The 27,497-nt window shown below is 45.6% G+C and overlaps 1 protein-coding gene across 2 annotated transcripts; it reads left to right on the top strand.

The window, feature by feature from the left end:
* The first annotated feature begins 1,545 nt into the window (after positions 1-1,545).
* On the top strand, positions 1,546-26,674 carry TMEM201 (transmembrane protein 201). Of its 2 annotated transcripts, none has more exons than XM_048968007.1 (11): positions 1,546-1,681; positions 6,588-6,708; positions 7,257-7,451; positions 7,971-8,147; positions 8,735-9,126; positions 9,605-9,808; positions 19,905-20,122; positions 20,433-20,504; positions 21,160-21,450; positions 21,912-22,043; positions 22,475-26,674. In XM_048968007.1, the coding sequence occupies exons 1-11, from the start codon at positions 1,578-1,580 to the stop codon at positions 22,570-22,572; spliced, it is 2,004 nt and encodes a 667-aa protein (XP_048823964.1). In that variant the 5' UTR covers positions 1,546-1,577; the 3' UTR covers positions 22,573-26,674. The 2 variants fall into 2 exon arrangements, with proteins under 2 accessions (XP_048823964.1, XP_048823965.1); XM_048968008.1 differs by lacking the exon at positions 1,546-1,681 and adding an exon at positions 1,814-3,510.
* The last annotated feature ends 823 nt before the right edge of the window (positions 26,675-27,497 follow it).

Raw genomic sequence — 27,497 nt, forward strand, 5'->3', positions numbered from 1 at the left:
GGTTATTTGCAGCACAGCATTTGTCTGTGATGAGCTTTTCCTTTGCAATTAAACAGCTGGACTCAGTTCTAAACTTCTGCTCAGTTTTAGCTTTTTAAAAACAATGTTGGCACAACTTGGTTTGCCCACATTTTAAGCTTTTTTATTGGTTGCACTGAAGGGTTTTTTTGTTTGTTTTCTTTAACCAGGAAAACAGCTGTGCAGTCTGAGGCAGGATCAATCTCATACCTCTTACCTTCATGTAAAAGCAGGGCATGATTGTCAAGGCATCTTCTAGTTCTGTAAGAACAGTGACTCCCATCTGGATGTGCTGAGAGGGGCAGACCTGAAACAGGTATGGGTTACTTTGCTTTCTAGGGGAGAGCTGGGTGAGCCTGACTGGAAAACTGCTTGCATCAGACTCAGGGTCTTCCCATGAAGCCATAGTGCCTGTCTAACAAGACAGAGGAAAGCCTACAGTAGCAGTTCTCAACTGCTGGCTTACAGGCAGCAAACTGCTTGCACAGCCCCTCCAGCTGCTGCTCGACTTGCCACAGTGTGCCTTGGCTGAAGGGAGCTGTGATTTGCAGCGTGTTGGTTGCAGGGTAGCATGGAAGGGAGCTCAGATCGGCAGGAAGGGGAGAGAGTGGAAGGGCTTTGTGTTTTCCTGAAGGGGGCGGCTCCGTCTTATAAAGAGCTTATTCACAGAATGGCCAGGGTTGGAAGGGACCCCAAGGATCACAAATCTCCAACCCCCTGCCACACGCAGGGCCATCAACCTCCCCGTTTCACACCAGCCCAGGCTGCCCAGGGCTCCATCCAACCTGGCCTTGAACACCTCCAGAGATGAATGGGGCATCCACAGCCTCTATGGGCAGCTGTTCCAGCACCTCACTGCTCTCTGTAAAGAATTTCCCCCTGACATCCAACCTACATCCTCCCTCCTTTAACTTAAAACCATTTCCCCTTGTCCTGCAGCTATCAACCCTTTCAATTTTCCTATCGGTTTCGCTTTCATAATTCTCTCAGCCACTATTTTACTTTCCTTGCCCCCCTCAAAACCACGTGTCGATGTAAATGGCAACGTTCCCGTAAGCTCCCTGCTTTCCACCGTGCGCGAGGGGCTCTGGGGGAGACGATGTTCCTTTTGGAAGCCTTTCTCCAGGCCTGGGCCTGCAGCCGGGCCGAGTTGCTGCTGCCAGAGCCTCCCTGCAGAGGGTGCTCGCTGCGGCACGCCCGGCGCCTCGGCAGCACCGCGTGTCAACGTAGGAAGAGAAAAAAGAGCAGAGCAGAGCGGGCAGCGCGCAGCCCTGGCGCCGGGCCAGGCACGACGGCCCCTCCGCCCCCCGGAACGGCCGGCAGCCCGGCGGCCGCCCCCGCCTCCGCGGCCACGATCTCGGCCTTTGCGGCGCTGACTCACGGAGCCGCCGCCGCACGACTCCGGCCTTTCACGCCGCGCCGTGAGTCACGGCTCCCGCCCCCGGGCGGCAGGAGGGGCGGAGCGGCGGCGGCGGGGGGGCGGCCGAACCGCGTACAAAGCGGCGCCGCCGAGGTCACGGCGCCGGTGGTGGCGGCGGCGGCGGCGGCGGGGGAGCGGCATGGACGGAGCCGGGGCGCTGCTGGCCCGCTGCCCCGCCGCCGGGCTGGGCGTCACGGTGTGCGCCGCCGCCGCCGGGCTGCTGCTGTACCGCATAGCGCGGAGGTACGGGCCGGATCGGAGGGAGCGGCGGGCGGCGGCCGGATGAGGGCCCGGCGGCGGGAAGGATCCGCGCGGGGCGGCGGCGCGAGGGCCTCGTGGGCCGGGGAGGCGGCGGGAGGGGGAGCTGGGAAGAGGGAAAGAGGTTCCGCGTACCCGAGGCTCTGCCCGGTGAGGGGCTGGGCGTGTTTCCCGCGTTCCTGGGAATCGCTCCGTGTCTTTGTGTCCCAAGGAGTCGGCTGGGTGGGAGCCGCACTTTAAAAAATACTCCGAACGTCTTTCCTTCCTGCGGGACGTAGGATGTGTCGCAAGGATCGCCGGAGTCTCGGCGTTGGGTTTGGTTGTTAACGTGCTTCTGGTGCTCGGGACGAGGAGATCGGTTTGCTTCCTGGGGGAAGGTGTGATCGCTGTAGGGAGCAGAGCGCTGTGCCGTGCTGCGGGTTGGGAAGTCAGAATTATTTAGCGACCGCAGTTCTGTAGGCATTTTGTTCTGATGTGTGTGCAGTGTTTCTGACCTTAGGACAAAATTAAACAGATCAGTTAAAGCCGAAGTTTGAAAAGCATCTGGAGAGAGTTCAGGGTGCGGGTTGCATGAAAGGTGTAGAGCTTAATTTTGCAGACTGTAATTTGGCACGGTCGGAATATGGGAATATACAGAACAAGAGGCATGTTAGACTGTAACAGAACAGGCTGTTCATCAGCTGAGTGCTGGGGTAAAAGAAGGCCTCACAGGCTCGTGGTGTGAAAGATCCTGTCAGGTTTATGCTTCAAAGCAGAAGCATGCTTCTATATCTGCAACAAAACCCTTCAGGTCTGCTCCATTGTGTTTTCAGTATATATGACCATATACAGCATCAGTGGTCTGTCAGCCTGTACACAGGTATTGGTGCATTTAGTAAAGTGTGGCCTAAAGCAATCCGAAGTGAAGCAGGTAGCTGGTTTTGAGCCTGTTGACTCTGATGTGCCTTCGAGGCAAGAGGTGGAATTTGTGCTTAAGTTTGTCAAAATGTCTCTGGAATGGGAAGCATTTCTTACCAAGTCCTTGTCGAGCTGTAAATAGTTCTGTCATGTGATGCTGATAATTCTTTAGGGCTCTGCATTTGTTTTTCAATCCCATTCCAGAGTTACTTTTTTGCCTTAGTTAAATGAGTTCTCCTGAGTCAGTAAGGTAGCAGCTTCGTAGGAGATGTGATGTTGCTTTTGCTGTTAGTGCAGTTTGGTTCCATTTTCAGAGCAAGTAAATACTATACAGGTAAGCACAAGGTGACTTTTCTGCAACTGCTTCTGCTCCCATAGAAAGGGAAATAAAATAAATCTGAACAATTTAGTGCAAAGCAGTGCTGCCATAACTGTTAACATGTAGAGTTACACTGCGGTAACTGTGGCAGCATCCTACAGGGTTGCTTTTTTTACCAAGGCAGGAAAGGAGTTGATGTATACTCAGATAAGCAGGGCAACTCCTTAAGGTTTACAAGTTTGGGCCTGAAAGAAAAACTCTGATGTGTTTGTGGTCTTCCTTTGAGATCACAGCATTGCTACTGGCTTCTTAGGGGTTCTTGGAAGTCCTTTGCTGAGTTCAGACCTGCAACCGTAGTCATTTTTCCTTCATTTTTTGTGCCCCTCCTGATTGTTGGCTACTGACTTATTGCCAGGACCAATAGAGAGTACCTTGTGAGGGACTCTTTTCTGGGACTGTTCTGGTCAGTGGTGGCAGAAGCTGCTCATAGGAGCCATCACTTGGATGCCTGCTGGAATCCAGACAGCTGGGATGCTTTTTTCACAATGGGTCAGCCCTGGAAGACCCCTTTTGACAGCACAGATTGGAATTGCAGCAGGTCAGTGAGTGCCACCCAGAAGCTGAGCTTCCCTGACTGAGCTGAACTCAGCATCGGGTTCATTGATGCAAAAACCCTATGCATAGAAAACAGTCCAAACCTGGCAATTTTTCCACCTTGTTAGGGTGTGTGTGCTACTAGATTTAAAGCTGGTACAGCAAACGTGCAGTACTTCAATTGCTGTTTGCAGCTCACATTTAACTTTGCAGGGTGGCTCTTTAGTCCAGGGAAGCTGATTCACGTTAATGCAGTGTTAGAATATAAACTCCTTGCAGGTGGTTTTCCTGCTGCTCTGTAAAGAATTGAGCGCAGGTAGATTTTTATATAGATTTTGCACTGCCTGTCTTCTCATAACGATGTCTGACTTCAGAAGCTCTGGTTTATGATGTTCAGTCGCTGTGTGGGTTCAGTGAAGGTGTGGGTAGTTGAACATCTTTCAGTCTGTATTTGAGAGTCGCGCTTTTTTTTGTTGCTGTTGTTCAAGTCCTGCCCAGTTGCTAGAAAATTAGCACCCCACCTATGTGTTCTTGCCTCAGATGACCTTTTTTTCTTCTTTCTGTAACCAGACTTTTAAAATTATTTTTATTTTTTGCCTCATGTTTCTATGGCAACAGATTGCAGCATTACCAAAGGAAGGATTATTGCTTTTTATCCTAAATAATCTAGGATGTAGCAATTTCTTTTGCATACATTGTGTGAGTGAATGGCAGCTATTTAACCCTTGGTAGCACATCCTTAACTCCAGGCATGAGAAGAGGAATCCTCTTTGGTAAAGATGGAAGGGTCTTGAGTGTATTAACAGTTCAAATCCTGCTTTGCTACTTTTTTCTGCTTCCCACCCTTGTTATCCATGAATTTAGTGCTTCTGTCTGTCCCATCGTGTCACAGAAGAGGGAAGTAGATAGAGGCTGAAGTACAGCATCTCTTCTTTTCACCAGTGCCAGAGGATGGCTCAACAGGGAGGGACTGAGGCACTTTGCTCCAGTGCCTCTATTAGTTCAAAGAGCTGTGCTGTGACCTACATCTGAGGGTGGAATTTAGGTTGTGCTTGCTGTCAAAGTCTATGCTCAAGGCACAGTAGGATTTGTACTAGGCTAGCATGCTAAATCCTTTGCATTATACGTTGACAGCTTTTAACTTAAGGTAGTGGGATGAAACTGGCACCACGAGGTGTTGCAGTCCATCCATTGCCTGGCTTTTTTACCTGGATCTTCAGTAGTGACAGCTCAAGGGTAATGTGGACTAGCCACTTAATTTTCTGTGTTTCTTTTCTTTTTCTTCTTTCTCATGCCTGTCAGCTTCAGTGGTTGTATTTTTATCTGAGATTGCTTACTGTTTTGAACCCCCTTGGCAATCAAGCAAAGAATTAAGTGGAGAACATTGATCTTAGGAGGGGCGTGGGAGTGTACATCTATTTTGAGAAGAGAATCTGTCACCCTAGTAGCTCCAGCCATTTCCTTTCAGCATCTGGCAGGGAATCCTCTGTGCACTCTTTGTGACTTTGCAGGCTTCTTTTTGGTGCTTTGTTTCAAGTTTATCCTTGTAATTCATACTTAAACAGGATGCTCAAGGATTTGATGTTTTACAAACCAAATTTCAAGACGAGGTCTATGGAAATGGGAGCTGGGAAGAACCTTAATGATAGGCATCCAGCCGCAAGGGTGATTGCTGTGATAAAAGCCTGTGTAACCAAGGGAGAGCCACCTGCCTGTTTGCTTGCAGGGTTCCACACCACATTTCTTCAGCATTCAGGTGTTTCTGTACAGAATACTGCAAGAGCAGGGAATGTTTTAGAGGGCAAAGAGAAAGGAAGCTACTCCCAACCTGGGCATTTCAGCTCCTGCTGTTTGCTCTCTAGGTTCTCACTGAGTTGCCTTGCTCAGCTGATTTCAGTGCTGCTCTAGATGTTTGATGTTTGCCAGCAGCCCTGTCCCTTTGGGCACAGATCACTGTGTGGGGTCCTGTTGGGTTTTTTTTCTGACTGGGACAACTTTTAGCAAACATGCATCTGTCACAGCGGTGTATTTATGTATGTGCCCTATATGGACACTCTCCTGTAAAAGCTGTCTGGCTCTCACAGCTTCATGGAGCTGGGCAGCAAATGGGGCAGGCAGCAGCTGGACCTGTCTGTCTGCACGGCCACCAAGGCCAGTCCCTGCTTGGGCTCTGCCTGAGCAGCTGCCCTCTCTTGGAGGTGTGATTGTGGCAGGTTATGATTAAGTCCAGACAGCTGAGCTGTGTTGATGTGAAGCTTCCCCTTGGATATTGCTCCAGACTTGAAGACAAATGCAGAGCTTCTTGAGCAGACAGGCTCAAGGGCCAACGTACTGAGGTTTTTTGTTCAAACATTTGTCAAAACCTCTAATGGCACCATGTCACAGCTGTTTCTCTTGCAGTAACTGTTTAAAAACAACAACAACAAAACAAGGGGTTTATGGTCCAGATGATTAGATTGGTCTTCATCTTTTCAGTTCCAGAATGTAAAAACTGGGGAAGGCCTGATGATTCCTCATTTCCTTCTTTTTAGCTTGAGCTGTTAGAAGAAACAGCTAATTACAGTGCCTGCACCTTGGGCTAATTTGATAAGCACTTGTCCTTGAAAAATTCCATGATAATCAAGGTAGGTAGCACCGCAGCAGTGAGCTCACTTCCTGGGTTTCTGAATACCATCATACAGTTTTTATGTGTATGATGTTCCCAGGATCTTGTATGTTGAGCAGATACTCTACTGAGCTCTTTGTGAATATGAATGCTGGTGATTATGAACACGACTTCTATTCCCAAATGTACCTCTGGAAAAGCTAGTGAAGTGGTTTATTCACAAGGTTGTTATTAAAGTTCTGGCATGTCCACAGTACTAGCACAAAGAGATATTAGCATCAGGCAGGAATTTATTTCTACTCTAATTGTTCTTCTTTTCATTGCTAAAATAACTACTGTGAGTCAGACAGTCAAACATACTGAATGGGAAGGTTGGCTGTTATTCCAGGCTCTCTTACGGTTCCCTGTTTGAAAGCCTTTGCTTTCCTTCACATCAGATCTGATGCTGATGCCTGACACGTTTCTGTTCCTAACAGGAAGAAGCCCACACATGTGACAGTGAACTGCTGGTTTTGTAATCAGGACACAGTGGTGCCGTATGGGAATCGCAACTGCTGGGACTGCCCCAACTGCGAGCAGTACAATGGCTTCCAGGAGGTACAGTGATGAGCTGCCTGGAGGGTGGCTGGGGAGGTGCTCTTGGCTGAGTATCCAGCAGATTGACAGCTGTTGGCTCTGTGCTGAGCACCTACAATCAGCTGCTCAGTACACTTGTTCACATTTGAGAGAGCATCTGCGTGCACGGGGATGTGCTGACGTGGAGTGGTGATGGCAAGGCCTTTGCCTTTTGAAGCAGGGCAAAAAAGTTTGTCATTTTCACCAGTATCTCTGAAGATTTTTATTTTTTTATAAATATGGAATGATTATTCTTTTGTATTTTGGAATAGATGAATTGTGTCACATAGGGTGTCAAATTACAAGGCCTTTCTTAAACCAAAAGCCAACAACTGCTCACATTGGATGTATAGAACAGTGGATGAGGAGAAGATCTGAAGTGTTTTTATCTCTTTTTCACTTTTATTTTTGTTACTTAGTTATGGAGTACAGAGCTTGGAGGATTTTGTTGTCAGCTAGAGAACACTTAGCTTTGTTTTATACGATCTCACTTTTGTTTTTCCTCCTGGTTTCTTCTTGATTCTTTTCAGAATGGAGACTACAACAAGCCCATCCCCGCTCAGTACATGGAACACCTTAACCATGTTGTTTCAGGTGCTACAACTTTCTGTGATCCCACCAAACCACAGCAGTGGGTGAGCAGCCAAATTCTGCTTTGCAAGAAATGCAACAACCATCAAACTACAAAGATCAAACAGCTCGCTTCATTCTCACCGAGGGAGGAGGTGAGTCTTGGTTAGGGGCTGGCATCATGGAAGAACATTCATCCTTTGCTTTCCACGTGGCAGGGCCGTGTGTCTTTTGTGGCCCTTCATCTGCAGAGTCATAGAGTGGCTTGGGTTGGAAGGGACCCAAAGGACCATCCAGTTCCAGCCCCTCTGCCATGTGCTTTGCTGGGGGCAAAGGCTAGTCTAGTTTTCTGTCTTATCATCTGTGTTCATGAGATGTGAACAAAAACAGCAGAACTGGCTATAGGAAAATTGGCCACAAATTGGGGATTCCCATAAGAACAACAGAAGCTTTCTGTGAGTGCTGTATGTGTCTCTTCTGGTATATGGAGGCTTGGTGAGCTGTATGGGAAGCTGACTGTATGGCTTGCCTCCAGCTTAGTCATTCTTCAGATCTAGTTTCAGGACTTTTTCTGGAGTCTGGAAGCATGCCTCATTCATGTGTCACAAGTGAGCATAATGACTGATAAGGGATCTGCAGCGCTCACCTACCTGTTTGTTTTTTCCTATCATCAGGGCAAATATGATGAGGAGATTGAGGTGTATAAGCACCATCTGGAGCAGACCTACAAACTGTGTCGTCCATGCCAGGCTGCTGTGGAATATTACATAAAGCATCAGAATCGGCAGCTGCGGGCTCTGCTGCTCAGCCACCACTTCAAACGCCGTGAGACAGACAAGACCTATACTCAGGTATGTGGCAGGAGAGAGGAGGGAATTTAGGGGAAAGTACAGAAAACTCAGTGCCTCTGCACCTGAATTTATAGCTGGGGGACATATCAGTGCTGGTGGCTGCCATGGGACTTTCTAAATCGGACCATGGGTGCTTAGCAGAAGTTTAGAAAGATATGGAATAGTTTGCACAGATACTCCCTGATGTTAATTTGATCCTTCTGTCTTGTTGGAGTCATTTAGGAGATTGCCTGAAATGCAATCATGAAAGAGTGGAATTGGAACGGTGGGACAGGCAGAAAAGGGGAGATAGGGAAGCTAAGTCATGAGTACAGTGCAGGAAACTACAGGGTTCAGGAAAAAAGAAATAAGTATGATGGAAGGTGATCTATGACCTCTTTGGCTCAGTGCCCAGCAGACCTTGGCTTCTGCTTGTAGTTCTGTTCCTTGCTACCCTACCACGTCCCATCCAGCATCAGTCCAGTGCAGAGATGGACAAGGACAGAACTGTTCAGTAAACCATACAGTCTAAGTAAAGCACCATTTCAAAACCTTACTGCATTTTTTTTTTCCAGCTTCTAACAAGAAGTTTTTCCCTTCCTCTGCAGAATTTGTGTTCATCTTCCTCCACTACTTCCATAACTACACCAGCTCAGGTGATATTTCTGCGGTTCTTGGCCTTCCTCAGCTGTGCATTCCTGGTTCTGTTGGCCTTGTATGGATCAGGCGACCCCTTCTCGCTCAATGCTGCAGTCCCTGCTCCTGTCTCTTCTAGTCCAGCATCTGTTCAGAACAGGACTGGCACCAGCTCACATGCAGACTTGGGAAATGACACTTCCATAACGGTGGCAGGCTGGCAGGAGCTGCTCCACATGCTCCCAGAACAGATGGTGGAGAACCTGAGCGCTGCATGGGATTACGGGAAGAATCATCAGATGGCAGTTGCTGTTCTTGGGTTGTTCACCTGCCTGCTAGCAATGTTCTTGGCTGGGCGGATCAGGTGGGTGTGCTCTGTACTTCTGTTCCAACTCAAGAAAAACTGCATTGGCAGTTTTGTCTTGACTCAGTGAGACATGGGGCAGCCCCAGAATGGCAAACGTAGCAATAGTACTGGTTGGCACTGTTCTCCGTGTTCTTCTTTGGGTTCTAGCAAGTTTAACAGCAGAGCTTACTTCTTTTCTATGCCTTGATTCATTCCAATTAAGCTGGAATTACAGTGAATGGAAAGTTCCCAGTGCAACTGTGTCATCTGTTGGAGAGTAAAACTAATCTGCTGGGGGTACTTAGCACAGCAGTGGGAAAGGCTGGTGGTGATACATCCCACGGCACATGGCCTGCTCAGCCTTTGAACCTTCCCCACTCTTTCCCCAGCTTTTCCCTTCCCACCCCTTCCTCACAGCTATGGGATGGGGTTTGTTGAAGTTTCAGCTCTTACCTTGTATCTTCACTGCTTGTTTTTGTTTTTTTTGGCATTGCAGGCTCCGAAGAATTGATGCATTTGCTTCAGTCTTGTGGTTCATAGTGATGAGCCTGCATTTAGCTGAGAGGTACCTGAAGATGGAAACACCCAGCTGGCTAGATACGGCCAAATTTGGCACCACGTCCCTATGCTGCTTGGTGGGCTTCACTGCAGCAGTGGCAACGCGGAAATCAACGGGCCAGCGGAGATACCGGCCCCGAAGGTCAGAGCCAGAGCAGTGACGCTGGGGGAAGGAGGAAAAAAGCCTTATGAACTCTGTGCGACTGGTGCTTCTCTCTCCTCCTTTTATTTTCTCTCCCTTCTATTATTATTTTTTTAATTAGAAAAGCAGTGAAGATCTTTCCTTCTTTTATATATTTATATATATATTTTTTTCCTGCCATCCTTGCTTCCCACTGTGTTAGCTTCTTGGAGCATTCCCACTGCTGGTGCTAGCCAAGGAAGCTTCTCCTGCTGCATCCCTTCTCCCTTCCTTCTGAATCCTACGTCAGCAGTGCAAATATCCAACCTTCCCAAAGCCAGTTCTTCCAGCAACTGCTTCACAAACTGCTCCATAAATGCAGACTCCTTCCCATCCTGCTTCTCCAGCCAAAGAGATTCTGGCTTCTCCTGTCCTTCTGGTTCTTCTCACTGCCTGTCCATCCTTAGCCAGTCACAGAGGAATCCTCTTCCTTGATACTCAATGAGGCCTGGGCCACATTCAATTTCTGATGGTGCTGGTCGCTTTAATTTCAAACTGATGGAAACTTGCCTCTGGATTCTGAGTCCTCCTGGCGTGTGCTGTAGTAACGCTGCATGGTGTGTGGGCATGCAAGGAGGGGACATGTAGTCCATAACATTGTTCTTCTTGCCTTCCACTGTGTAGCATCACTTAACTGCATGCTGTCTTGCTCTGCCATTCTTCTGGGATTCCTATCTTAAATGAAAAGGAGTCTTGAAGTCCTTTTGACTGGAACTCCAATAATTTATTTTAAAGGGTGCTTTAAAAGGTTATGTAGCTCAGAGTGTCTTGGTTAGGTATCTGAAAATATTTTAGGCTTAATTTTCAGCTCTACCAGTGGCTGTTGTTTTCTGTGCTAGTCTTCTTTGTTTGGGTTGTTTTCTTTCTTGTAAGAGGAGCCTCTGTGTAAAAGCACAACTGGATGAAGCTGTGTTCCTCTACTCCTGTAGCCTTAGAAAGAGAAGGTATACAGTATTGCAATGCTGTGCTGTGCTATATGGCCGACTTCTGCTGTATGTCACTGCTTATCCAGTTCATGTTTTACTTAAACGCACAGTTCTTGAGAACAGAGGAGGATATGCTGTAGTGAGGGGTGGGAGCTTCTGCTGCAGGACCCATAGCAATAGAAATGGATTATGTTTGTTACTGGAGGGAATGTGGGGTGTCTTAGTGGAAGTTGGCATTGGTACTAATGCACCGAAAGAACGGGGCCTGGAAATTGTAACTTCTGAATTGAGAGCCTAGCAGTCCTCTGCTGAAAGCTTGGATGGCTGGGTTACTGCATTCCCAGAATGAAGCTTGAGCTTGTTGGGTCCTTGATGGGTAAGCAGTCTGATTATCTTGTGCATTTTGTTGTAAGGCACTCCACTGATTTTCCCATCTGAATTCAGGTCTTGCAGTTGGAGGTGGGCTTTCTAGAGAAAACAGCACTGTCCCAGGAAATCTGCTATTATATTCAGAATAGCAGGCAGGACATGCCATGGTGATAGTCTGATAAGTTAGCTGGATGTCTTGATCTTCCTATGCATAAACTCTAAAATAATCAGAATGGAGCTCTCACTGTGAAGTTTCTGCATCTCCCACTGAAAGATCCAGATGCTCCTGGATACTGGAGATGCAGGTGAAATGCTAAGAACACTATTTAAGGAAACAAAATATGTTTCATAGCTTTCATAGTTATTGTTCTTCAAGCCAATACTCACTGTGAAAGCACAAATGTAGCACTAACAAAAAACTCTGTAGAGATCCATTGGCAGTAAGCCAGGTGAGCTGAGTGTGTCATGGGCAGGTACAGCTCCTGGATGAAAGCCTTTGTGCCTGTAACATAGCAGCTGGCATTAGAAGGGGACACGGGAACCTACTTCCCATGTGTGCTCTCCTTTAGAAATAGTTTTAATGGTGCCTTCAAACAACTGCTGTATCCACCTCCAAGCCAGCACAACACCTTTCTCCATTCTGGTGCTCACAAACGATGCTGTTCAGGTGGCTGCTTATTTACATGTGCACAAAAGGAAACCAGCATCTTTGGAGCCTGGTTCTGCCCTTCTGTTTCCTGGTGCTTTGCAATCCCCACCCAAAGGCTTTGTCTTCCAACTCCAAACTCCAGTTTTCCTTGTTCCAGTCTCAGGCTTCTAAAATGCTAAATAACAACTACTGTGTCTTATTTTCCACGAGGGCAATGGATTTTTATTGAGTTTAGAGTTCCTCTAAAGTAAGTACTTACAAGGAGCCACGGGAGTTCATCAAAGCAGGAAAAAAAGCCTGAAATATGCACAGTCCTTAGTACTGACTTAGACTTCTGTAGTCACTCTGGCTCCTTTTTCTCACTATTAGGAGATTTAGGAGGAAGTGTGCCTTAAAAATCTGGTGTCTGTACCAGACCACAGGCTCCTCTGTCCTGTCAGCTGGTGGAAGAAGGGAGCAGTATTAATAAAGACAGTAGTAAGCTGGTGAAAAGATAGGAATAGCAAACAACTGCATATATTTTTGTAGATAGATGGTTTACCACTGTCTGCTCAGCCTTCCCTCCAGTGCAGGGATCACTGCAATGTTCTCAGACCTTGAAAACTCCTTACTGCAGCTGTCCTTCCAACACAATTTTCCAGCTGTCATCTTCTCTTCTGAGAGTCTCTTCAGGTGGACAAATCCACCTAATGAAATGGATGGTGGAACCAAATCCTGTGCCAGCTCTGTCATTCTCTAAACTACCTGCATGAAAGACCTAGATGACCTTATGTCCATTACTGAAATAAGACCTCTGGCCTTTTTTCTGCTCCCTTCGTCTTCACTATTTCCAGTTTTTAAAATGAAATGTGGGAAGGTACTCATTTATATTAAGTTGTGATTGTCTTGTGTGTTTGCATGTAGAACTTGAAGGTTCCTTCTAGCATGTGAGATAGCAAGCAGCTGGTCTTGCAGAGGTCAACAGTTTCCCCTTGCTGCTCTGCTGCTGGCTATATCCAAATAGTGGGAGGAACCATGCTTTTAGAAGAGGAAAAAAGGGTGAGGTGAGGGAAAGCAGCTGACAAGTTGTTGAGGTATGTGGGAATGGTCTCAGTAACATCATGCCTGGTTTCTAATGGCAAGGTCCTTTTCTTTAGAAGGAATAAAATTAATCTGAATCTTCTTGCCCTGTAGCAGGGAAACTTGGTGGCAGCACCCAAAGGTGCTGGTCAGGCTCTTCAGAAATGTTACTTTCAGGAGCTGAAAGGGCTGTGTCAGGTCCTATTTCTTGTGGCCCCATAAGTCTGAGAAGCTGTTCTCTTCTTTTTAGCAGAATGTAATTTTTTTCTTTCAATTTAAATATGCTCTGTATTTGCGCTCTGAGCTCTGGCACTTTTTACACTTATTCTGTTGTTTTACATCATTCTTCTGTGCCTGATCCTTTCTCTTACTCTCTTGCCATTTTTCCCATGCAGTGGTATGATAGAATGGGGGGGGAGCTGTGCCCAAAATCTCTTGAGCAGGCAGTAGAACTGGGGGAAGGAGTGGGGTTTGTACCGTGAAGCCCAAATAATGTTACTAAAAGAATATTTGAGGCAAGAACTCTTTGTCTTCACTTTATTCAAATTAATACAAGTGAAGTATGCTTACAGGTTGCAGTAATGTTGCATGTCAGAACACCAGAAAACTGCTTCGTTCTGTGGCCAGCCTGTACAACTGAAGCCTTGGTCTCTGCGGTGCTTTCTTCACCTTACAGTTGAAGAATTGTTGGACTCTTAATTGGAAAAACTTTTAAAGCAAAACAAAATAACAAAGCAGATGTTGGAGTGTGACTCCTCATGCCAAAGAAGCTGTCTTTGCTTCAGACTTGAGCTTATTTTCCCAGTATTTGGTGCCTGAGCAAGTTGGTGCAGCTGCTGCTTCTAAAAACGAAAAACCTCAAAGCGTTAGGAACAAATATGCAGCAATTGCATTTCTGGTCTCTTAGAAGTTCTCTTTTTGCCTTGCTTACATGTTTTGTTGGGCTGATGGAATAGGAGGAGAGGGAAGCAAGAAAGAAAAGGATGTTTGTTTTCCCAGTGGTTTATAAACTGCTAATATTAGATCTGTACCAATTGTGTCCTTGGAGCTCCTCCTTAGACATTTAGCTCTGAAGAAGATGATTTTCAGTTATCAGTGTTTTACTGTTGACTCTTTCTGGAAAAAATAGAACTCTAGTTAAGGAAACTATTGCTGCCTTTTCTGACACTGTTCCTATAGTACCTGATTTCAATGCCAAATAGACTCTTCTAAACAATATGCCATGCTGTAGCTTCTGTAAGGAAGGTGCTTTACCAATCTCATGTCCTGGCCTTGGGGTTCTGTTAAGAAATAGCTCAGCAGTTAGAAATGCCATCTGACTGTGGCAGATTTCTTTCCCCTTCAGGCTCCAGCAGAAGGAAGTGCATGCCAGCAGCTCAGTCATTCTGGTGCAAGCCCCACATCTGAGCATGGTGTCACTGTCCTTGCAAGTCTGAGATGTTGATTTGCATGACACATTTCCTTCTGCTGAGGGAAATAATAGCTACCAAAGGGCTGGTAACATACAAAGAAACCACTGATAAGAAATCATCCAGAACCACTTGGTTGGTGCTTTGAGCCTCTTGTGTTCACTTGGAGGTATTTATATTTCGAGCTACAGAGAAACAGGTGGTAAGTAACCTGTGGTCACCAGATACAGCTCTGTTGCCTAAGGGTTCTCCCAGCCATGCAGGCTAGAGGATGCCAACACCATAACTCAGCAGAATCAGAGGGTATTGGGCCCCCAAAGCCTCTCATTTTAGGTGCTGCTTTTTGACCCTGGCCTTATGCTGTTGTCTGAACCAGAGGATGAGGACTACAGAGTGGAGCTGAGCTGGTGAGGAACTCTTAGTATGTGCCTCACTTAAAATCAAGCCTGCTCCAGCCCAACATGGCTGACTCTCTTAGCTCGTATGGCAGCCGTGCCTGGCCTTCCAGCTCCAAAACACCTCGTGCCCTGCTCAGCAGAGTGAGATGCATAAAGGGCTCAAGGTGATTTTAAGTGCCTTTCTCTGGATGAACTTTCTGACAACACTACATTGCTCTGCTTCAGTGGAACTGTTGCAGCTGCAGCTTGGGACAGCAATGCCTGCACGTCTGGCAGGCTCATGCTTTTGTCCTGCATTTACCACCAGTGAGTGTGGGTGGGAATATGAGGGTACTTGGACTATACTCTTGGATTTTCATTGACTCTGCAGACACTATGAGGGTTGAAGTGAGAACCCAAAGCTAGCACCTGAGTAAGTATCTCTGCTGCTGCTGCTTTTGGTCTTCCTGAAGCCCTCCCTGATATCTGTGCATGCCAACTGACCCCTTCCTGACCTTTTACAATTTTAGGTACCCTATATTTATATTCCTTTCTTTCTAATGACTTCTCCTTTCCTACGTCTGTGTTTTGCATGCCCTAGTGAACTGAGCTTGGGTGTGTCAAAGGGTGAGGACAGGAGAGGAATGTAGAAATGGTGTAGTAGTGTTTTATTTTAACTTCAGTATTTTTTGAGTAAGCTGAAATGATGTGAAGCTAATAATCATGCTTAAATACTGTAGAAGTCATGTATGGATGTATTGTGGTCAAATTATTTATACTTATATAAACTGATCAAATTAATAGCTGGTTTCATTACTCCAGACTGACTCTGCTTGTGAAAGTGGGGAGCTGCAGAACATGGCTTTCAGTTTCTAAATAGCTGCCGTTGAACTTGTGTGATCTCGTGTGTAAACTTGTCAGTTCTTTCCAGGTGTGCCATCACCTGCATGTGCACCTAAAGCTCCTTTGAGACTCAGCAAATGCTCTCACGTGAAAGGGGCAGTACTCAGTCCTGAAGCGTACCAGGAGTACCCTGTAAAGCCTCATATGGGACCAAGCCTATCGAGTACGCAGGCAGGGAAGAGGTCCTCTGAACCTTCTGATTTTGCCAATGTCTGTGTTTTGCAGACATGGAATGTGCACACACCTTCGTGCCACCAGATGGGGGGGGGCTCAAATTGATGCCAAACATCACATCTGTATTCCAAAAGGTATCAGTGCAGGACCTGGCAGCTGGAGCCTTTTCAGCTGCAGTTCATCCCTCCCTTTTCACCTAAAGCAGAGTGACTTGTAGGAGAAAACAATTCTTAGACTGAGCAGATGAAATTCCTAGCTCTGTTCTGGCATCAAAATCTTAATGTATTTGGGACCTGTGCTTTCTCAACATTATTGTCCCTGCGTGCCTGTTTTTTATTTGCCATATCGCTCTTTACTCCTGATTCTATCGCTTTGACCAGAGGCACAGGATATGGAACTGGCTGGTGGCCTGATGTAATGCAGCAGAACAGACAAGTGGCTGTGCATCAGCTTACAGAAACTTGCTTGTTTTGCAGCTAGCAATGAGCAAGGCAGCAGTGAGCTGCTTCTGCAGTCTGTGCAGCAGCAGTCTTGCTGTCTGCAGTACGTAGTGCAGTTACACAGGGACAGCTTGTAGGTAAATTATGGCGGGAACTTGATTCCAAAGGAAACATTTTACCTAATGATTGACAAGTGGTACCCTGACTGATTCCAGGCAAACCAGCCTGGATACGTACAGCAAGCTGCCTGACTCTTCACATTACCTGTTAGCGTGAAGGGACCCATTTATAGTCTGTAGTCTGACCTGACCCATGCTCTCTCCCTGTCTCTCTCTCTATCCTGTGGGTGGTGCAGCATATCTGCAGTTAAAATGTGAATTAAAAACACATGCTAACTTTGGTAGGAGGGGGAGATACTGGGAGAGAGGAGGCTGTACGGGCAGGAGGTGCTTCTTCAGGGCAGTGTACTGTCCCATGCCATGTAATGCACTTCTTTAATTTTCTGTTGTTTTTTTTCTTTTTCTCAAGTATCTGTGTAGAGGAATTGTGCCCAACTGTCTCGTAACGCTGTGATCATTGTAAACACTAATTAAGATACCGATTTTTGATGTTCTCAATACTAAGTTCTGAAATAAATGGCTTCCGGGCCCTATTTCCACAAATCATCTGACTCCAGAGCCTTTTTTTTTCCCCCCCTCTTCCTTTCTTGGTTACTTTTTCCACTTGCCAGAGCCACTTTTATCATGTACACAAATGGCTTGGAGAAATGCAGTCATCTGAGAGCAAAAGACTGTGATCTGACTGTTCCTGCCTTATTGACCCTCTTGATTTTCTTGCTTTATTCCATTTTCTTCTGGAAGTTTTAGTTCTCCTGACCAATCTCATCCATCCCATGTCAGCACCCCTGCCTCTTAGCAGCATCTAGTTCTCTTGGCACAACAGTAGCAAACACTAGAGAAGAGTGCATAGAGAAGGATGAGAGTTTTGTGCATGTTGCAGGAATTTATTCAGAGTAGAGCTACACATAAGCCATTCCTGGTCAGCCTTTAATCCTAAGGTATTGTGCTATCCTTAAGATTGTCCAACTCTTCCTTGGTAAATAGAAAAGTAGTTTTCTGGATGATTAATTGGCTGCCCAGAGGATTGGACGGCACTAACATGCTGAGGTTGAGATTTGGGGTTGTTGAGTAGAAGAGGCTTTGGAAGTCCAATCCAAAAAAGTAAAAATGCTACTGACAAGATTGTAGTTGGAAGTGATGAAAGACTGTAATGTATCCCACTCTCTTTCAGTGAAAAGCAGCCAAAAGTCAGTAAGTCAGAAATGCTGTTCTGTGCAGCAGGGAGCTGTGTAAAGTTGGATCCTTTTGCACAGGAGTAGGAAAGGCACAAAGTTAGGAAAAAAGAGTGATGTTCACAAGTGATGCTCTGATTTGACCTTTCATAGACGCTGAGTGGCAGATATTGCTGAGATGAGCTGTGTCCGTTCTGACCTGCACTTCTTATTTCCTTTCAAATCCGCTTTCCCTCTTGGAGGTCAGTATGTCCATGTGCTGTTCATGTCTGTATGTGTGGTGAGGCAAATGTCTCTGGATGCGCACCCAAGGTCTCTCTGCACGTTTGTGAAGCGTGACACCCTTCCCAGGTCCTCTGGAACCTGAAGAGGTTGGGCACTTTCTGCTGCAAGATTGACGAGTTCCTAACTGCTGTTAAAGGCATGGCCTGCTTGCAAGCACCAGAGGCTGATTGGCTCAGATGTTGTTCAGCCTGATTAAGCTGGTCGGGATTGTTGATGTCTGCCTCATACTAGCAGATAAGTAGTTTTATAAGGTATTTTAAATTACGATCTTAAATCTGAACTGCTTCTGCGTGCACTAGCACTGTGTGACATCGCTGCATCACATCTCTCTCCATGAGAGTGGCACGTGCGTAAATCATCTGACAGCACTGAGATGTATTCCTCCACTCCCTGTCTTACTACTGGCTTTTCTCTGACAGATGAAAAACCAGGTTTCTATTCTCATCTGTCTCAGTGTTTTCATCAGAAGTGAGATTAAACCTCCAAATGTTGCTGTTTGATTACAGGCTGCAAAGTCTGGTACCTCCATTTAAAAATGTACCTGTATATTCCCTTCATATTCTGTTAGTACTTCGTCATTGCTTATTTGACAAGAGTATTGCCTGTTTCTAATTAAAGAATTTCAAGGGGAGGTTCTTTTTCATGTATGTCACTCAGTTGTTAAAAAGTAAAACAAAGTTCCCATGCTTTCAGCATTTCACCCTTCTTAAAACAATAATTTAGAGGCTATGAGAACACAAGTGAGACTCCAAAGCAGATTCTGCTGGGGTAATGTGATGAATGGAACCGCACTCATGGGTACTGATGTGTCTGCGAGGAGGAATGGGAAGAAGGTAGAAATTGGTGTCATTTTGTGAGAGATGGTTCACTTTGGGCTGATCCTCAAATCGTGAACCGCCGCAAAGGTACAGCACGAAATCTGAGTATCAGAAGTTAATTGCAGATTTATTTGCATGTTAACTATATGCTGTGGCAGTCTGACTGCAACAACGGCATAAAATGCCCAGTCCTGTCAGATGGTTGTATTACCAGTAGAAGTTAGAGGTACTTAAAAACCAAGCTGACTGATGCAGGTATCTTTAAGTGCATTTTGTCTCTCATCTTGTGTTCTCAGGTTGGTATCACTGTTTTACAGCTCCCTCCTTTCACTTGCAAAGAACCTATTGGAAACAAAGATCTAGGAATACAGTTGCCATTACTATTGCCAATTTGAAATTTCCCCAGAGGCTGTGATAGAGATGATGTTTTGTACATTAGAAGTGAGACACTGTCTGGAGAGTGTGCGGAGAAGAACGGTTCCCTCTGCATGACTATAATGGTACATATTAGTGGTTAATTGTGATATATGAAGAAAGGAAAATTTAATGGCTTCGGCCTCAGTTTAGGGTTGAGAAAGCCAGGTTTGTGTCTCTGTTCTATTGTAGGGTTTTTGTGTGACCCTGGACAAGTTCCTTAGTTTCTTTTTGCTTCTTCCTATCTGTAAGATGATGGTGATGAGTCCAACAGAAATATAACAAAGGCAATTGTATCAAAGGGGCCTGAATGCTGGCTTTAAAATGGAAATGTGCCTAAATCTTTATCTAACTGTTCATAAAAACACTCTCCTCTGTGCTGGCATCAGAGGTAAGATACTGATTCTGGTTTGTAAAGACAAGCAGATAACTGCTTGTTTCCCACAGACACAAGATTTCTAAGTATGTACTTTACGTATGCATATAGCACATATCAAGTACACTCTGTTATTGGTGTTCTGTGCATTAGGACTTTGTAAAACATTCTGATGATTTATATCAGAGTGATCTTCTCAGGGGAGAAGTCTAAGCACCTGAGATACTAAACTGTCCCACCATTTATTCCAGCCTGTATTGCAGATCAGGTCAGTGCACTGAGCATTTCTTCCTTCCCCAGTTGCAAAGGTATAGAAATGTGCCCATAAACTCAAAGCATTCTGTATCTTGTACTCCTGCACCGAAAAATTAATGCAAACTTAGGAACACACCCAAGTTTTCCTATGCTAGAATACAACCACCGTTGTAGTTCTGGTCCAAAAAAATCCCACAAATTCTTTTCTGTTCTATTTAGGTTGTTGCATTCTGGGTCTCCTGGCTGTAACTGAGAGAGGGAGTTACTGGAACCTATCCATTCCTAAATGCTTGTCATGCCTGTCATTTACAGGTACTTCTCCGGGGATTCATTCACTCTGTTTCCCAATGGCACTGGGGCTGGCTTCCCTTCCTCTACTACGTCTCTCTTTGTCCCAACACCACCCAGTATTCTCCAGCTGACAAACCAGCAGCTCTTCAGGTCCCCACGCAGAACTTCTTCTTCCTCTCTTCCTGGACGTCTCAACAGAGCACTCTCTCTGGGTACCATCCCCTCCTTGGCCAGAGCAGGTAAGGCAAGGGAAAGAAGGAACCCATTACATTTAGATTCTTTTCATTCCAAATATTCTGGGGGAGGGTCACTTATTTTATTTTTAGAGACTGTTGGGCAGATCTGTTCCACTGCAGCTGGGAAAAGGTCATTATTCTGACTCTGGTATTTATATAACCTCCTTCGGAAAATGGAGACTTTTTTCTTGCCTAAACTTAAAACCCCTCCCCTTCTGAGGTTGATGACAAGATGAAGCAGTTACCTTTCTCAAGGATAAACCCCTGGTAGCTGAGCCATGTAGGTTCGAGCTATTTTGTTTTTGCTTTTTAGATTCTGGCTACTTGTTCAGTGGAAGTCGACCGGCCTCGCAGTCATCTCAGTCCAAGGAATCTCCCACATCAGGTAATGCACTGAGGCTTCTGAACAACCATCTCTGCAGGATTTGCAGTGCATGGATTGAAACATGGGATCCCAGTTTAATTCTTTCCTCCCTGCTCACATCCCAGTGAAAGCACTGATGAAAATACTGCAGAGATAGTTCCTACTAAGATTGAGATTGCATTAAAATAAGACCTGGCTATTCTTCTGCCTGGGAGAGCTCACACTGAAATCAGTGAGATGAAGCAAGGATCCCTTTTCTACTCTATATGTAGCTGAGATTGCTTTGAAATAAGACTTAAAATTATTCTTAGGGGAACTCTTCTGTTTTGCTTTCCTTCCCTAGCCCACAGAGCTGGTAATTTAGCTACGCTGTCTGCTCTGCCCTTTTGAACCTGTCTGTTGCACTCATGATCCCAGATGGATCATGGGCTGTTTGTGCTGCTGCAAATGCAGCAAACTAGTATACCTTATCCTTGAATGTACCAAATGTGTGTGGAATTTCTCTGTGTTTTGCAATGTGTGAGAGAGAGAAACTGAATGAATTATGAATTTTAGTACAAGGTTTGTTGGTTGTTTGCAATTCCTGTTCTCTCTTCCTTAACAGTTGTTAAAGAAAACTGTGCCTCTTTTATCGGACTTGTGATCTCTTTTCTCTTCTGGGGTATTTCCATTTCAGAGCACTTCTCCCTGCTGTCAGCCAGCTGTGCTCCCTCACGCATCCCCTCTCCAGCACCATCAGTGGCTGGCTCTGTGACTTCCAGCTCAGGTTCCTTGCGGTACCGCCGGCCACTCATCAGCCCTGCCCGACTGAACCTGAAAGGACAGAAGCTGCTGCTTTTCCCATCTCAGAATGAGGCCCTGCTCACCCCAACCAGCTCAGAGGCGCACACCCACTCAGACAGCAACATCTTTACAACTGAGCTGTCCTCGTTTCCGAAAAAGAACCTCAGCGAGCGGGGAATGCATGGTATGCTGGCAGCCTGCTGCACTCCTGGAAATGCATTTGTAGGATAGAGTTGGATTGCAAATAAAGTCATGCATCATCTAGGCCGTACGGTAGATGGGAAACCCTTAGGGAAGACTCAGGTGGTGATGATTATTAGGCTACCAAAGCTCCCTTATGAATTCACTGGCCTGGAGAACCACTATTCTGCCAGAGCAGAAGTCCTGTTCTCACTGAGTGGTGCCACAGGAATACCCTGCCACTGCCCTCAGCCTTGTTTGGTAAGTCCTTTAACCACGGTTCTGGTGATGCTGACATGGACAACTTATGAAACAAATTTGGCCTTTGTTCCCAGCTCCAATCCTCAATCTTCTCATGATTTTACCAGGCAAGCGTTCGTTACTCACAACCACCTTTAGGCTGCTAAATTGTACTGCTTTTGACTTCCGCTGGTGCCTTCTGAATTTTTATATCTCTTTTTGCAGATATGAGATCTGCCGTGGAAGGAGGCAGTGTTTGCAGCAATAATTCCATCAGAAAGGAGGATCACTCATCACACTCATCTACCTGTGTGGTAGATACAACTACCAAAGGGGAAGATTTGGTGGGCTGGAGAGGTAAGTGCAAGTCTCATGGGCACTTCACTGTGCCTATGAGGGCAACTGAGATCTTTCCTGTGGTAGTGATCTGATCTTAAGGTGAAAGAAATAAGTAGCAAAAGCAGTTCCTCTCTGCTATTTTTAAGCCCTTAACAAGATTATTCCCATTCTTTGGGCCGTTTGAAGAGTAGTGACAGCCAGAGTGTTCAACTGGGACAGAGGGCAAGGGGTGGGGATGTGGGTGTTCAGAAGAGGGACAAGATGAAAATAGAGCTAAGGAGTGCAGTGGAATCTTTCCTAACAGGAAAAGTGCTTCAGAAATTTCTGCTTGCAGTGAAAACACTGGGCAAAGAGAGAATGCCGCATATGTTCTCTGTTATTTATCTCATCAGTTCTTTTAACACCTCCTCCTGTTCCTTTCTCTCTTTGTATTCTCCTTTTCCACCAAGGTCATTTTGGTAACTCCGCTCTCCGAGGTCTGCTGGCAGTGAGTCTGACTCTCAATGCTATCTTCACATCAGCCTATGTCTACCGGAGCCTGCGCTGATTTGTGCCAGCACTTCCTTTCTTACTGGTCCCACCTGCTTCCAAGAAGACTCCTTGACCAGATGAATTCAACCACGGTTTCATCTCTAATAGCCGTGCCACTGGTGCATGCTGTTGGTTTTCTTTGTTTTGTGTTTTTATAACGACTGTTTAGTCAGCTGTCATGACAAGGAACCCTATTGGCTGCTGCCATCACTTCCAGGATTGTCCCTGGAGCTGAGCAGAACTCTCAGAAAGCCCTAGTTCAAAGCCAGAGGCTGTTCAAATGTTCCATACGCTTTCTTTCAAATGAACTGATCTGAGACATGAGCCTGAAAAGGTGTAAGCTGCACTGTAAGGAATGTCCCCCCAGCTCTTTGTCCTGACATACTAACCTCATGCTGACGGTGCTGTTAAAACTAGAATTAGAACAAATGAGCTGAGGAGGACACAGCATAGTAGTTGGTGCTGGGCTTTGTCTACAGTAACAGCATTCTCAGCCTCTTTGGTCAGTGGTTCCTCTTTTCCCTTTCCTTTGACACTCTCTTCTCAATTATCCATGAACTTTTCTTTGGTTGTCTTAAGCTTGCCTGATCACATTGGTTACCCTGACTGCTCTGTCATATTTCTTGCATCCTATATGACCGTGTGCTTCCACCCAGGCTCTGCCCTGAGGCTACTCTCACCAACTCCCATTCTGATCTTCTTGGTTCCCAGAAACTTCTCTGGTGCATACCTCCAACCAGTGCTGTTGTAGGGATGTACAAATCCAAAACAGGCATCCTTTTGTGGTCTGCATTAGAAAGACAAAACCTAGATTTTATTTTGTGTAGGAGACATTAATTCTGTTGTAATAAGAAGGGATCCCCACTTGAAGGGCTTTAGCTCCCAACTCCAGCTGTGGTGTTTTCACTGAAGCAGGAGTTGCATAGCTTGTTCTTGCTGTAAATTGCATGTATCTGCTGGGAGGTACTTGAGGAGCTGTCTGACTGTATGCGTTGTGTTAAACTGGCTCCTCTATCTGATACTGGGATTTGCAAAGTAATTATTTAAGATATTTCATAAATAAATACCACGGTGCTCTTAGTGAGAGATGCCAGAGCTGCTTCTGGACAGTGCAGCTTTCTGGAAAGATAGTTTTTCTAACCCAAAGAAAGTAGCGTTAGGTTCTCAAAAGCAGCTTATAATTTGAGTGCTTCCACTTCTGAGTGAGTCATCAGCATGACTTAGAGTTCAGGGGCCATGTAGAGCATCATGCTGAGCACTCAAAATTGTTTAATACAAAAAAAACACAAAAAAACAATCTTTATGCCTTGATTCTTAAATCCCAAATACAGAGAGGAGAACTACCAACATGCCAAGGATACCTGGTGAAAAGACAGCCAACTGGCATATTAGCTGTGTATTTTCTGAAACAGGACTCACACTGTTAAGAGGTTTTTTTTTATTGTCTCTTCCTTTGGTCTCCTTTACCTCAAACATCCTTTCTCTTTCCTTTCTCTTCATCCCATTGTCCTGTGTTTGCATCTTGAATTACAGTTAACCTTCCTGTGTCTTCCTCTTGGTCCTGATTTTGTTCCCTTTATTGCACTCTTGCACGTGCACAGAAACACAGCATCCCTCTGCTGATAATTCTCTGCCCTACCCTGAAATTCACACCCTGGAGTGATGATCACCCTTCCTTTCACATAATTTTTTTACTTGCATGTTTTATTGAGATCCTACCACAGCCTCACTTAGTCCCTCACATGAGCCAGGCCCTTACCATGTAACAAAGTGAGCAGGGCTTTAGTGCTGCTGATTCAAGCTCTGCAAAATTAAACCTCTCTTTGTCTCTTCCATTTCTTCCTGCACTGTTTTAGCAGCCCACTTCCAGCCACTGCTCCCCATCCTCCCTTGTTAGTGAGGCTAGTTGCTGCCTACTCTGCATCTTACATGCAGAGGACAGACCTCTGGCCATGCACTCATTGAGAGACTGCAGAGACCTGAGTGCCAGCACCCCTGTGCAGAGGTGTAGATCCAGGATGAATACCTGCAGCACAAATAACTGGATGTGCTGCGGGTTGATGGTTAATTCTTTTGTAACTTGCATGAATTGTTACTTATAGCTGAACCTGACCCACAGCGTTGCTGTTATGAGCTTTTTATCCCCTTTATAGACTTGTGCAGGCTCACACAAGCATGTGTATAGGAAAGATGCTAGCAAACCAACATAGAAGCTGCTCCTTAGACCTGTGCTGTTTGCATTTGATGTTGTCCAGGTGTAATGTGTGACATCCCATTTGTGGATCCTTGTCCTGACTTCCAGCATACCCAGGGGCTGCCTATGCAGAGACAAGCCTGCCAGAAAATACAGTGGTTTTGCTTTTTATTATGCTGACAGAAGTGCACTGTGACTTCATGTATGCAAACTTCCTACTTTCACCTCCCAGTCTGCGCTGAGTTCATTTACCATCACACTCACCTGGGGCCCAAGTTGGTCTCTGTCTCTACCAGATTGCAATATAGAAATTCCCCTCCTTTCCAGCAACGAAGGAGCTGCACCCTCTGAATGCACCTCTTGTTGCCCAGAGCAGGAACGCTTTAAGCTGTTACTGCACTTCTGAATCCACTCACTGAAGCTGTTCTTAGATGAGCATTTGGAGACCTTGTCCAAAGCAATATAAAGACTTTGGATTTTATTGCTGAAGAGGGAAGACAACCAACTTTCTCATTCTGGTGCTAGAATACTCTCCAGTGGTGCTTTCACAGATGTGAAGCCTTTGCTTGAGTAGTACACAAGAGTATATGTGTGTATGTGTGTGTGTGCATATGTATGACAACATTTGGAGGGTTTCTTCATTTTGAAAGATCTGAACCCACGTTTGTCTTTATATTGTTGGCCTTAATCTAGCTCCTAGATACTGTGTCTATCTTGCTGCTGTTTTCTGTATGAAGCTGGTTTGGAGGAGAGGAAAGATCATCTGGTTCCCCTGTAAAATATTGTTGACTGGTGATGCTGATCTTCATACAGTGTTGTTTGGGGGTGAAATTTTATTTTTCTAATGTTTTTCCTACTGTAAAAAACTGTTGGAGTGTTTGGAACTGAAAAGATCGTTATGAAATGGACTGTCTGATAAAGATTTTAGTGCTACTTAATAAAAACCACAATCAATCTTAAGGTGGAACATAAATGAGCTCCATTTCCATTCTCTGCCTTCCTCGGAACATTGTACTTCTTTGGGTGTGGGCTTGTTAGTTATGTTATGAGACTTGGCGAAGACTTTTAATGATTTTGTTGTTCTGAATTAGGAAGGATTTGGATTCTAGAACCTTGTTCCAGTTCTGCAGCCTGGGTTCGGTTTGGCAGATGCCATAGATGTTATCCACACACCTATTTGATGGGATGGATGGAACGAGTTGCTGATTTCTGAAAGTCATCACATCTTTTACCTAAAAGCTTAGACATGAAGTTGGTCACTGTGGCAATGTGGTAAAACTTATTGCTGGCATCCATAGGCCAGATTCACTGGAATTTTGCCTGTCTGCTCAAGCAACAAATTCAGCTTGTGAATGTTTTGTTCTCACTCTCTTCTTGGGTAGTGGGAACATCTTTAAATGCTGCTGAACTGCCTGGGTTCCTTTAAACAAGGCAGCTGAAATGGAGGGCTTGCGTTGCCTGTGGATGCTGCTATCTTCTTTTTCTTCCAAGTACCATTCCAGGAAATAACTGTGGTCTTAACCTCTATCACACACATCTGTTAGAAGGCTACAAAGGGCCAGTTTGGCCAGTGAGAGTTAAATTTTATTTATATATATATATACATACACACACGTGTGTGTATGTATATATGTACGTGAATATATGCACATTGCAACAGAGAGTAATCATCACTGTTTTGAATGGAATTGGTATCTAGAGAGGGTGTGGAGGACAATTTTGAGTCCTAAACTTTATTTCCTGTGACAGAAACGCTGTATGTCTTGTATGTGTACTTGTTTGGGGAGCTCTGACACTGTACAGTTTAGTTAAATTGTACTCCAGGGGGAGAAACTGTTCCTCGGAGGTTTTTAGTTCATACTTTGTGTTTAAAGAGGAATATTTTTCTTTAAAAAATAAAAATGGAAAAAATTTTCACCTTATAATGATTTGATTTCTTGGGGAGCTGAGTGGTTTTTGGGGGGCAGGGAGATGCTATTTGGGCTCGTGTGTGTGTCTGTGGTCAGATTGGCTTTGATCTCTTTGCTCTGATGAGTTCTGAAATGAAAAGTGTTACACTTTGAAAGCTTTCCTTCAGCTAAAGCAAAGTCATCTCCTGCTGTAACTTCTCAGGTGCTGCTGCACCTCTGTAAGGCGTTGCTGTCTTGAGCTCACAGAGGATAGGGACTGCCTTTAGTGTTCCAGTTTCCTTGGAGCCCTGATCTTGACCGATGGCTGTAGGGTGGCCTGGTATCATCTCACACAAAACCACACAGCATTTCCTGTATTTTGGCGGACAGAGGGTGGAATAAAGGGACTCTGAATGCAGGTGCTTTGTCCTGCTCCAGTCATCCTCCAAACGTGTACAGTCAGTGAGAAACCCAAGAGGAACGTTCGTATGCATGTAAGCTGAGAATGACAGACTGAGCATTTTCCTTCTCTTCCTCAGCTCTGTGCTACAACTTTTGGAGAAGAGGAATTGGTGCCACCCAGACCAGTGAGCCGTGAGTTCGTTTATCCATTTATTAACAGCGAGCAAAGAAAGGAGGGCTTATTAACCAGTAATCACTGGCTAAGGCAGGGAACTGCCGTCCAACCGGGAGTTCTTTACAGACACGCTTGGACGCATCGGGTGTCCGGCGGCGGCAGCGCTGCGCTCTGCTCAGCTGCTGCGGGTGGCGAACGGACCCGGTGTGCGGCTCGATGGCCCCGATGTGCCCGGAGGTGAACGGCCCCAGCCCCGCGTTCCCCCCCTGTGACCTCGTGCC

The sequence above is a fragment of the Lagopus muta genome, chromosome 21, assembly GCF_023343835.1.
Source record: "Lagopus muta isolate bLagMut1 chromosome 21, bLagMut1 primary, whole genome shotgun sequence".
In the NCBI taxonomy this organism is placed as follows: Eukaryota; Metazoa; Chordata; class Aves; order Galliformes; family Phasianidae; genus Lagopus; species Lagopus muta.